The following is a 13,779-nucleotide window of genomic DNA, read 5'->3' as shown; positions in this document are numbered from 1 at the left end:
TAATGTTATATATTTTATTTTATAATTACTTATTTTATAGAATGATATATTTTTTGTTACTAACACAACATAAATCATGGTACTTGCAATTTCCTTGACTAGGCATTTGCCCCCTCCACCACAGAATATGCATTTCCCTTTTTCCTGCAATGTAATAAAAAATACAATTGAGTTTGTTTTTTTGTTTTTTTACATATGATTTGTAATGGTTTAAAAATAGACCACTGAGAAATCCATATTCATCAACCACTAAATAGAATAGTCTATTAGAGCAACACATCCCACCATTTTTTTGCACGCAGGCTTCAATGCATGGCTTGACCTTGAAAAGACATCCACGACAACCTGCTAAAGTCAGAGCGCTCGAAATTTGACAAGTGCAAAGCAGACATCAGACTCATTGTGCATGTTTTTTGTTGCAACGTTCCTTGTTAGCAGAAATGACACTTGACGCACACGAGTGAATGGGATCAAATTTGTTGCAGTATATCATTTTTTAATCGCAAATGTGAGCAAAACTGTTACACTGTACGGCCTTGGGCTGACTATACATGATCACTTAAAGGTGAAGTGTGTCATTTCTGTGCCACCAAACGTAATTGCAAAAATAATGATTGTTTCTTACTCCCTTTTTTCCATTGTTCAACAAACAGGTAGTCCCAACCCAAAGTCATGTCAAAGCTTGTGCCAAAAGTTGGAATTGTGGAACTGCCCAAATGAACTGAGAAATGTTTTGCCACAGTTTTACCCTCTTTGGCAAGTCAATCTACAAATGGCTTATACTGTAGTTGTCTCTGCACATTAAACTGAGATAGGAGAAAGTATTTTAACATTGAAAACGTTTCACCTTAAACACATTATTGATTTACTGTTAGTTTGTTTGTGTTCTGGAAGAATGTGGACACAACAGATGTCTGTAAGTTCATGCTCTCAAGGAGAGATGTTTATTTTAAAGCATGTGTGAAGTGTGCAATATGAGTATGTGCATGGCAGGAGTGATAGATCAATCTTTGTGTAGGCAGGCGGTGCCGATTTAGTCACCAGGGTAACAACTAGCGCATAAGGAATGCAGCCACAACTAACAATGTGCATTCGCAAGGTTCCGGTGGCTCAGTGTAGTCAGTGTCTGCAAAATATATGAAAGAGCATTATTCCAGATTATTCCAACAACTTCCCTCAATCACCTACTGTCAAGTTACTTTGATGTTTGCTCTATCTACATGGTATTGAACATCATTGAAGCGCTACAGTGATGCTGACTGCATTGTCAGAAATATGTGCAAAAATTTTACTTTTTGTGTAGGAAAATGCGCTAGACAAATAAATTTAATTGTATGGATTGTATTTAAAATAAATTAAACTTTTTCCTCTTTTACTTTGCTCTACATTCAGCCATTAATAATCAATAATTGACTTTTGAATTGATGTTTTGTGTTTACATGTTTTAAATAAGATTATATCATCTATTAAATATAGCATACATCTGTTGACAAGCTTCAGCTTAGCTTTGTTGTTTTTTGTTTTGTTTTTTTTAGATTTGAGAAGTGTTTTTTCTTTGAGACTGTTTTTGACAGACATGAAGAATGTGGGAGGTTGTTTACATACTTTGGGGAGTTTTTCCACTCTTGCCAGAACTGAAAGTCATGTAGACATTAACTCTTAACGGTGTTTGTGAAATTATCTTAAAAGTAACTAATCCAATTTGAGAGTCACTGTAATCCAAATCACACATGAAAATTAATTGAGGGGCCTTGGTTTGATGAAGGCCAGTGAAACTTCCACTTTATTCAATTTGAGTTGATTTCCCTGAGTGTCAGCGCAAATTCGATTAGTCAATAAATGGTGTTACTTTAGGAAGAGAGGAGATGCATTCACTTAGCATTTTTCCATCATTATATCTATCTGCTATAAATTGAATAGCACTGAATTGCTGTGCACTTCACTTGTGTCCATGATGGGTCTTATTTCCTTAGCCTCAATGTCCTACCTCTTTGGAAACTGCAGGAAATTGTAAGATTATTTTTGTGGCTTGTGTCCAAGACTTTTCGGCATGTTAGCACATCAGTATTTATAATCATGTAATGGAATACATGTTCATTTCTTTTTTTAATTATAAAAGGTTTTCCGTTTCATCGTTGAACTATTCTAAGAAAAATTTAATCCAAACACTGTTCAATAGAATGGAGTGAGGGTTGGATATACAGTTTATGGTAAGGAAATTGATATGTTGTAAATGCAATGGATGAGCAAGCAGTCTGAATACAAATTGTTCTAAATTCAGGTGAATTGGCATACATTTTTTGTAGAGTAGGCACCTTAAGACTTTGCCTAGACAAGATTAAAAGAAAACCAAGGAAAGAATAGCATTGCCATTGTACAGTAATAATTAGTGGTCGCCCGGAATGGGTTTTTCAATGGCTGATACAATCCTGATATCTAGATTTCAGTGTGGTAAATGGCCGATCTAAAGCCGATATGAATAAAATAGATATTGTTGTCAATCATGTGAACATCATAAATCTTTTTTAGTGTGTCTGATATCAACACAGATGACAAGCACGAACACCTGAAGCTCCTTTTATACAGGTAATACAGTAGAATAATGGATAATTCTATTTGACTCCCACATCTGGGAGAAACAGCACACCTTTATTTTTTGTGCTTTCTTGGTATTTTCTGACTTTGTTGCACTTTATTATCATGCAGTAACACACTGACATAGAGATTGATGTATGATATTATGAAACAGAGAACCTCAAATCCAAGCACCATTGGTGACAGGAGACACGTTTAAGTGATCAGGTGTAAACAGCAGTGTGTCTCACCTGAACACATGCTATCGGATCACCCGAGACGCATCAAAATACCAGGTAGAAATGGGGTCCTAGACTCATTTCACACTACATTTACCCTAAATTCATAATAATAATAATAAAAACAGTAAATGTTTATTATTCTTTGACAAGGTTGTTGGTAGATTTTGAAACTGACAAAAGGGAAAATACCACATTGGTTTTCGGCCAAGGTGGCACAGTTTTTGGACAATCTCAATAATCTAAAAATGGCCAAATATTGAATGATTAATTGGCCTGGACAATCTATCATTCTATCACTTGTAGTAATCCATTAAATTGCTTACCAAAATGCATTACCGGCCTGCCAATGTACAATCTACTCTGGTATATTTTTTAAATAAATGAAAGGAAATCCATGTATGCATAATTCTACAATCAGTGCTCTCATAAACTTTGACAAAGTGTCAACGTGACAAAAAATTATTGGCACATGACCTGATAAATATCTAAGCTTCTATCTTCTCCTTTCACAGATGAGCAAGAGTGAATCTCCACATGTCAACTGACTAGAAGGAACTACATTTGTCACCTTAAACATGGCCTTAGCTCTTAACTGGATTTGAAGCATGGATGGCTAAAGAAATTTATATCCTCAAGGGAGTAATTTCTTTAAATGATCTATAGAATGTAATTTTGTAGTGTTATAATAAATTATATATATATATATATATATATATATATATATATATATATATATATATATATATATATATATATACACATGTGTTATATTTTAGCATCTTCAAAGTAGTCACCCTTTGCCTAGAATTTGCCGACATGTACTCTTGACATTTTCTCAACCAACTTCTTGAGGTATCACCCTGGGATGCATTTTAAACAGTATTGAAAGAGTTCCCATCTATGCTGGGCACTTATTGGCTGCTTTTCTTTATTATTTGGTCCAAGTCATCAATTTCAAAAACTTTATTACATTTTAGTTTTATAATGAAAAAAAATGTATATGGTGGCACAATTATATTTTTGTCTACAAAACTAATTTCAAACATTTAAGCATACGCCTTCAGATCAAAAGATTTTTAAGATCATGAGAAACATTTCAGTCAAGTGTTTCAAAACTTTTGACCGGTAGTGTATGTGTATATATATATATATATATATATATATATATATATATATATATATATATATATATATATATATATATATATATCTGTGTTAGAGCCCTAAGCATCTAAAATACAAGAGCGGTCACATTCAACTCTTTGGATAATTGTGGTTTAGGAACACGGATGTTCATCAAAGCAGATGCTTCGTTTTTAAACAGGCTCTTAATTGAAGGAATGCACTTGTGTCTTTGTTGTTCTCATATAGGTATTTTTTTCTGCTGAATTTATTTATTTATTTATATATTTTTTGTAGAGCTCTTAGACAAGGTTTGGTTGTGTAAATTATGCATGCAGAGCAAGCCCACTCTGAATTGAGAAGCTGTCAAGTCTATTCAAATTTGGATGCTTGCTCTGAATTGGAGATGCCTTTACTCATGAAAAGTTGTTTCATTCTCTCTCTCCATCCTTCTGCCTCTGTCTACCTCATTTTCCATCTTTCTCTGTCTCTCATTTTCTCTCAAGCAGAGGTATTCAATTTTTCAGGTCTGATTTTTATGCAATTTGTTAAGCAGTGGAACTAATGAATGTAATAGGATGAAAAGAAGCGATTTAAGTGTGCATCTGTACATATGAAGAACAATTCAGGCTGGAAGGGACTGAGTAGAAGCACTGAAATGTTCACAACAAGGGACTAATGTTCTCTTATACTTGTCCTTTTTGATGGGCTCCCATGTTCACCTTCTTGTAGTTTTATGAGCTATTTTCAGTCATAATAGATTAGATCTATTTTTGTGCATAGTTTTTTTTCCCAAAATAGATGACATATGTAAAATTGTTACATTTCTGAATGAAACTATACTTCACATAACCATTGACTTGAGTTTTCTAAAGACAAATTCTCAATAAATTTGGCCTTGGTACACGACAGTAACTATGCTTTTAAGACCCAATGAAATGGCTTGACATGCATAGTTTTCTTTCCTGTGTTGACGTATTTCCAGTTGAAACCCATACAGAAATGGTTTACATATGGCAATATATGTATAACACACATAAATAATATGTTCATATGGGGTTTTCACTGAAATAAAAAGTCTTGTACATGCAACTTATGCAAAGTTTATTTCAGAATACTACAAAAAGGCAATTTTTCATATGAATCATTTTTCTAAATCATAGCTGAATTTAAATATGTACAAACATTACATGCACAAATACATGAAATATAGCTTTATACATGTTCATATATGGCCACATATCAGATTACTGTATGGAAACAGGACGTTTGAGTGGGGGATATATAAGGGCTCATCCCTTGGTTTTAGATAGGCATTACATTTTAGTTATTTACTACTTGCTAGTTGGTTGCAGGTGGTATTAGAGTGGCATTCTAGTTATTTTATTGGACGTGAACCTGTATATTGCAAGATAACATACCTTTTTTTTCCTGAAATATAAAGACTGTAAATTTGTAAAGTCTGTATCTGCTAAAATGGAATGTTGCTAACATTTGTGAGTACACTTGCCAAAAAAACTTTAATTTGGATTTAAGCAAAGCCTCACTGCAGGTTTTCTGAAACCATTTTGAAGTACTGTCACCTTGTTCAGTAGCTTTCTTTAAAAGCCTGTGTAGCTCTTTGATACATATAAATTGGACCACAGGAAGAGTTGCTGGAACTGACAGAATTTTTGGTGGAACTGTACTTTCTTAATGTTTATTCCAGAGACAAAGAAAAAGAACATTACACATTTGTTATACCAAAATGAGAATAATAAAAAATTATATATATATATATATATATAATACATATCGGATGTTTCTACTTATAAACATGGCCTAAGCATAGCATACATCTGCTGTGCACAGCATAGGCAATATCATCAGCTTTTTTGGATGTTAAAAGTTCTTGTGGAGCCCATATGGCACGTCTTCACCCCCACATGCACCTTTTCATCTGGCTCACCAGGAGGCATTACACTGAATTAAATTAGCACAGGTACAGGGACCCCACTATCATGATTGTATGGCTATGCGAAGCCTGTTTAATTTGATTCCTTTAAAGCTGGTATGATATGCCAGCATTTAATTCTGTATCACTACCACCAACTCAAATGTGGATAGAGGGGTTGCATGCTCACTCACATGTTAATGAACCAACCTGGTCTCATAGAACCATGTTACTATAATTACATTTTTGCTAAATTAGTTTTACCTGCCTTGTTTTACATATCGCTGCAGTTTTCTGGCGAAACTAGAGGCGTAACAAAAATAATTACTTTTATTCACTTTCACACTTATTTTTCACCTTGTTCCTCACACAATGCTATCTCATGAAAGCAAAACACTTTTACTAAAACTTATGATTTGAAAGACGATACATTTTAACGTTTGAATTACATAACTAACTATATTAACCAGCTTTTGCAAGTGTGATTAAGTTGCATGGTGGTACAACTGATAGAGTGTTGGACTTTGAAACCAGAAGACTTGGTTCAAGTTCAGCAAAGCATGCAAATTCACACGTGAGACAGAAGTTTCATGGAAGCAACATGAAAAGACATGGTTGCATCAGCTACTGTGTTTTTCATTACTATTCGTTAAGTTTCGGTTAAAGGTTTTGGTAAGGGAGGTAGGTTTTCTTCATTTAAAACTCTATAGAGCTTTAACTTTTAAAACATCATCTTTTTGGGAAAACATTTAACTCGCTTTTAGCATTCCTCTGTGGACATTTCACCACTAAACTGCAATGATACGTGAAACTAACCACGTCATTTCATTTTGCAAAAATGTTGCCACAGTCATGTAATTTTCATGAGATCAGGCTGTAATAAACAGATCTGACTTATTTTATCCACTAATGGTGAATTCTAAAGAAAGTATGAGTAATCACATGGGATCACATCTGCCATTTCACAAAATGTACTTATAAAATTATACCATGGAAGATTGTTGAGCTATGCAAAGATTATTAATTATTCCATATTACTGTACAGAGATAATTAATTTTGTGTTTGTGTTCATTGCATTTAAATGAAGAGGAAAGAATTGTATCACGGCTGTGCAAAGTGTTTCCTGCCAAGTATGGAAATCTGCTTTGAGGAATATCTAAATAATGATATATGAATAAAGATATATGAAAAATATAAATTAATAACAAATAGATTTTTCTTCAATCCACAATTGAGCTTGCTTTAAAGACTCCAAACACACTACTGTAGCTCTGTTCCAAAACCTAGTGAGCTGCCTCACTGCCTATGCCTACATATAGTAGGCAGCTACCTTCTTAGGGTGCATCCTAATGACTACTGAATCTCATACAGTAAGTGACTGATTTGGGATGTTCCACATAGGCAGCAACTTCACACGCCAATAGCGCATTGCACGGGAGACTCAACTCATAATTAATTGCAATTGAATCTGATGTTAGCATGTTGTTAAGCTAACAACACAATATTCTAATAAGCATTAAAAAAACTTTGCACAACAAATATTGTGTGTAATTATATATTTTTTAATTACATTGGACTATTTTTAGTGATACTTTTCAGTACTGAATGAAAAATATGTTTATTTATAATCTACAATTTTCATGCCTGCGGATTTATTTACTGAGTGTGTTTTCCCCACGAAGGCTACATGTGATGTGGCCTTAGAATTTCAATCAGTGTTTCTTAGCAGACAACATCATTAATTCCCCTACCTTTTTGAACAGCCTTCACACCAGGAATGCACATATGATGCCTTAAAATGCTACATTTGTAGACAGCTACATTGTTTTTGAGCCTGTTACAGAGCTCATAAGCTAACACACCTGAATTCATTCACTGCAATTAAAGATGTTTTCTTTGAGAAAAAACACTGTTCCTTCAGGAGCGCACATGACAGCAGATACTGCCTCTGCTTCAAGGTCTACCTTTGATTAGATGAACAGTCTTGATTCATTGGTCTGACTGAGATTTTCTTAAAGTTCAAGCTTCTGTGCAAGTGTGTCACAAATGTCCATTCATTCAGTCAGCTTACTCGGTTTCCTGCTATCATTGTAATTACTTTAAAAATGTCACTTATTTTGCAAGATAGAAACTTAGTGTTTTTCAGATTCAAAATGAATGAATTCTAAGTAAGAATAGATATATGAATCTTTACTCAGGAGACAATGTCTGCAGTTGTGCTTAATCCCTGTAAATATGTGTTGACTGAGTTTATTAATGAGATGCCAAGCCAAGGTTTATTGTCTTTTCTCTACCACGTATTAATGGATTTCTAGTGACGTTGATGCAGACGCTAAGCACAAAGTAGAATAGTAGATACAATAACCACAGTTTATATACAGAGTAGGCAATTTGGATAGACTATATAAATAATATATACATCCAACAGATATGAAACACACTTTTGAAAGGAACATTAATTCCACTGAGATAAAAGAGACGTTTTTTCAAAGTCTTAGTAGACTGCACAGGTCTGCTTCATGGTTCCTCCTCAAGGTTTCTTGTTTGCTATAAAATGGATAATTCCAGTCCTGAATGCTGATTGGTCAATACAAGGTCCCAGCCATGCTAAGATCCACAATATAGTAACCACTATGTCCAAAAACACCTGTTAACCATATTACTGCACAGGTCCTGTATTGTTATTTTTTGTTGCATAGCAACTCTCTGTTTAGTCTTCAGTGAATGGCACTTAAGGCTGTGCTATATACTCATCTACCCATGCTGAACAAAACAACCAAAACTACTCTAAACTGGTAGGCTTTTTGTTATTTTTTTTTTATTTATTTTTTTTTTTTAGCAGAGATGCATCATAGCTAACAGTGGCCTTAAACCATGACCATTCAAAATATAGCACAGTCTCTTGGACATTAATGCTTAGTTTTATCATTCCATCTTTTTCCCTTGTCATGTCCCCTTGTGCTTGCTTGCTGGGGGGTTTGAAGCACTAATCTCTGTAAAGCTGCTTCGGAATGACGTGTTTTGCAAAAAGTACTACACAAATAAATTACATCTGAATTGAATTACATTTATTTGTTGAGTTTTGTTGAGTTGCCTGATGGCTTGAGAAATTAAGCTCTTTATGTATTTGCCATGCCCTGAGGCTCTTCTTCTGGAAGGCAGAGGGCCAAGCAGTCCATATGAGTGATTTTGTTTCTTAATCATCACTGTCGGAATATCTCCCTCTACACATTATCTCCCCTACCCTTTTGTTTTGTGGTTCACTGTAGTTCAAACCACTGGTGACCACAACTCGATAATGATGTCTTAATAAACATCCTACATTAATAGGTTTATTCACTAGAGACTGGTGCAAGCCTCTTTTATGTCTATATAATCCTTATTGTTAAAAGGGTCTAGCGAGTCTTGTTTCGAGGTATTTCTACATATTTTTAATTTAATGAAAAAAAAAACAAAGAAATGGAATTTGCCATTGTACAATATGTATCCATGTATGTATGAATGTACAGTATAAATGAATGTATATATATGCTGCATTTCAAACAAAATTAAACACACAACCCATTAACAGTTTTATTATTATTATTATTACTATTATTATTATTATTATTATTTTATTTAAACTTTGCAACATAAAATAATCTGAGAAAAAAACATTGTATAAATTATTAACCAAATGCAAATTCAATCACAGTTCTGCTGAACTGAAATAAAAGGCTACTTCTTTTTGCTCACTTTGTGTGAATAATTTATGAAATCCACTAAACACATTTACAATACCTTTAGAAGTTATTGTAGAAGGGTGAAAGTGTGGGGCTATATGGACGAGTCAAATAATCGCTTGCATCTCTTATTGATAGAAGAGCTTTCTTTCTGTGTGTGTTTTTCAGGTTGACATGCTTCGGCCAACAAAAATTACAGGCGTCATTACCCAGGGGGCTAAAGACTTTGGACATGTTCAGTTTGTTGGCTCCTACAAGGTGGCCTACAGCAATGACGGCGAGAGATGGCTTGTATATCAGGATGAAAAACAGAAGAAAGACAAGGTAGGTTCTTTCTCTCCTTCAATTGAATGTCAAAAACTCATATTTTTGTGAGATCAAAAGGACTTTTATCTTTGGACCAAAGCCCATTTTATCTCAAGGTTGATCTGAATCACCTTGATTTAAATCTTTTTGAATCAGATGTGACTGTCTTCGTATTATGTTTTGTGAAACCTAAATGCTACATCAGTGTTTCCCAACCTCTTTTGTCTTATGTACCCCTACATCCCCATCACTAAGGCTCAAATACCCCTTCATTGACATAAAACTATAAATGTGTTGCTTTTAACTCTTATTATAATGGATATAATTTAGAATTACCATTAATCGTCTAAAGAGTTGCAGAAATTGTTTTTATATTGCCTTCATGCACATTTATTCTGTGCCATCCACACAAACTGACACAACTTGCTCATAATTTGTTTTGTTTTATTGCCTTAAAAGGAACTGAATGTGTTAACTGCAAAAAAAAAAAAAAAAAAAAAAAAAACATTTATCGATTTATGCATTTATTTATTTATTTATTTGTAATTGACTGCCCAGAATATTTTTCATTTGTAATTTCTGAATTTATGGGTTCAACAAACTTCCATCAACATTTTTACAATTACCCCTTGGGTACATGTACCCCCAGTTGGGAATCACTGCTCTAGAAAAAACAGTTTCAGTTTTTTTTTTTTTTTTTAATTTTTTTTTTTACTTGGGTTCAATGGACATTTTTACATCCCAAAGTTAATGAATAAAGCACCTTATTTCCAGGTAAAGTGCTGTATATTCTCATGCACCCTGTCAGGACTATCCCAAGACACCTGGCCAGACTTTTTCTCTCTCTATGGCCTGCCTGCACACAGATAACGGTCCAATCTGACAGACCTCAGAAAAGAGTGTGCCAGAAATGTTTGTTTACAACACTCCAGTGGGTGACAAGCTTACAATCCATTGGCCAGAGCTTGTCTTCTGAGGCCATGTTAAATCCCCCACTATTCTAACCAAGCAGTGAAGCAGTCGAATTTAGTGTAATGAGCACTCAGATCTGTATATTTTGACTATACTGTACTTTATATTTTGAGGTTATGGGGAAAAAAAAATTATCAAGTTGTTAATCAATTTGTGACTTGCTTATATTACCTGACTAATGTCCAAAATGGATCTGTTTTTGTAATGCATGGTTAATTGTCACTTCATATAGATGTATAAACATTACTTGGTAATCAGGGCTAAAAAAAAAAGAGATTTTAAGAGATTTTAATGAAACATGGACAAATGGCTGTTTGTGACCTTGGTATTTCAGGGGATTTTTGTCATACAGTGCTATTTCACAGTTCAAATGTCAGTAAATTGTTAGTACTAAGATAATTTTTATATTTTGCTGCTGCCAAAAGATGAGTGTATAGATGTGCCAGGGAAGAGAACCGGTGAGTATTGGAAAACACATTCGTTTTGGCTACATTTTGTTCTAAATGATGTCACACCCATTCTTCTATTTCGCTAAAAGTACTGTATATTTGCCCCTTTACACAGTGATAATGATAGAAACATTTTGACGTCTCACAGCTGTAAACAAGAAACATGTATTCCAACAGTTAAATCCTTTTAGTGTTAGCCATATAAGTATTTGTATATAAACGTATAAACATTAGTGACCAGACACATATTAACATCTGTAATTTTTAGTTAACCGCCTATAAAAGAGGCACTGTGTTTTGTTTATGCTCTTTAAAACTGCTGCTTTTAAACAGAGTTCTCTCTCTTGACCCTAATTTATGGGTTATCTCTAAAATGAAGGACTGGTGAGAACAACTTCGGTGGAGAGAGAAAGACTGGTGTCAGAAATTGTGAATGAGTCAAAACACGTACCTCATCCTCTCCATAATTTGCTTGCACCGCACCTGGAGAAGAGATACACACATCTCAGACAAGCTGTCAGTGTCCAAAAGAGAGGGGTGTCACTGCATTAACAACTAGTTGTTCAGTTTGTGCAAACACTATACAGATTTACTGAAAATGTTATTATCACTACTAGAATTTTTAGCAAATCAATTCGGTTTTAGAATAAGATTGTCACTCCTGTAAAAAAATGAACTATGAGTGTATGGGATTAAGCACTAAGAAAAGGTGTGACACCATATTAAGCTGTTGTGTGAATGTGGCCGATGATCACTTGTAGATTTCAAGTCTTAACAGAAAATCATACCCTGGTTTTGGTCGATGTCCAGACTTCCTTCACTTCAAGACTTCCCTCAATAAGTAATCAGAAAGTTTAACAGGTAATTTTGTTAACACACCTCATAATACTTACTTACCACATAATTTTCATACACACAACTCTATAAAAAACACTTTCTGTCAGAAATCATCTGCAACACTGTAGCGTTTGCCATTGAAGACAGTGTGATTGGCACAGTCATGCACACCCATAATTGATTAGCCTCAGGTCAGTATCAAGGGGTTAATTAGCCTGTGAATAGAACTATTCCCTCCCAGTGCTATGGGTCAATAGCATATTAGATGGCAGTAAATAAGATCACGTCCCAAGATTAGCTGTCAATAGATCCCCTTCCCCCAGTCAGGCATGTACTGTATCTTCATTACCTTGGTGACCATTCAAGAGGCACATGAAGCTCTGGGGCCCATGCTAGCTTTAACTGTGCTCTATATTATACAAAGATGGCAGTGTGATTAGCGGCAGTTTGATTAGCAGCAACTCACAGGCATGGAAGATTGATATCAGCTTTTGAGTGAAGGCTGGAAAAAGAATGGATTGGATTCCCCGTGATACCAACACAAGGCAATACAGGGAAATCATGGATGTGCCCTATTGTGTCATCCGAATCGGTTTCAAATCATGACTTACCACTAGGAAAGGCATAAGCTCCCTTGCCTCTTTTGATTGTAGGTGCCCTTGATGTACTCACTGGAGAAATCAATACTCTGGAAACATTGCCCAGTGGGTCAAATAGGAGGCACAGACCAGAACAGATTGGAGGGGAAAAGAATAACTCTATATTCAGCCAGTAAGCAGGAAGTTTAAGTGAGGCTTAGTCACCCAGAAAGAGCACCAACTTTATCCGTTGATATTTATTAAGAAGGGCACTTTCTACATTTTAGAGGTGCTCCTCTAAAATGCCTGTATTAGATATCTATGGACAGTTTATACAGTTTATTTTAAGCACCTTTCTAACATGATGGAAACCACTAGAGTCACTGGGCTTGACAACGTCTTCTCCTCACAAAGTGACCTCTTAATCAGAGAGTGGTTTCCCAACAAATTGTTCTACTTTCACACACTGCATTATTTGTAGGGCCAAGTGAACACTAGAAGACCAAGGGCTCTGCAGACCCAGTTCTGCTGCTGAAATCGGTCTGAGCTTACTGAAATTCAAATCACTGCCCCCAGTGGTCGAAGCAAGAAGTGTTGTTGAACGTATGAGCAGGTGTGAGCCAGACTGATCTCACAATGAATTTGGAAACAGAAGGCTGACCATTCATGAGCAAAACTCAATCTGTGCTTACCGAAATTCTAAGCACTGCCACCAGTAGCTGAAATTAGAAATAATTTTGAATGTAAGGGCACATGTAAGCTCCAGTTTCTGGGTGAAATATCTTAAAGGGAGCTTCAGAAGCAAGTTGTAAAGCAAGTTATTTTTAGCTGTAAAGGAATGCATATTGTCACGGTCCTGTCACTTTGTCAGGTTGGGTTTTTGTATGACGGGACCGTGACATCATTGCCACATGTTCTGTCATGTGTTTCGTGTACGTTCTTTGTGTGAGCGCACGGGTCCAGTTGTGAGTTAGCACTGTGCATTTTCGGTCGGTCTTGTTTCATGTCCAAAGCATGGTGTCTGGATCCTGACTTCCTGTATG

The 13,779-nt window shown here is 35.2% G+C and overlaps 1 protein-coding gene across 2 annotated transcripts in view; it reads left to right on the top strand.

Moving 5' to 3' along the window:
• Positions 1–13,779, top strand: part of LOC127419271 (EGF-like repeat and discoidin I-like domain-containing protein 3) — a 291,255-nt gene that overhangs the window by 267,312 nt on the left and 10,164 nt on the right. For both annotated transcript variants that reach the window (XM_051660557.1, XM_051660547.1), the window contains one exon: positions 9,763–9,918. In XM_051660557.1, the coding sequence (XP_051516517.1) occupies positions 9,763–9,918 (156 nt within the window). The remainder of the gene's footprint in view (positions 1–9,762; positions 9,919–13,779) is intronic.

The sequence above is a fragment of the Myxocyprinus asiaticus genome, chromosome 3 (genome assembly GCF_019703515.2).
Source record: "Myxocyprinus asiaticus isolate MX2 ecotype Aquarium Trade chromosome 3, UBuf_Myxa_2, whole genome shotgun sequence".
Classification (NCBI taxonomy): Eukaryota; Metazoa; Chordata; class Actinopteri; order Cypriniformes; family Catostomidae; genus Myxocyprinus; species Myxocyprinus asiaticus.
Note: the sequence above shows the minus strand (reverse complement) of the source record. Positions and strands in the feature narration are given on the sequence as shown.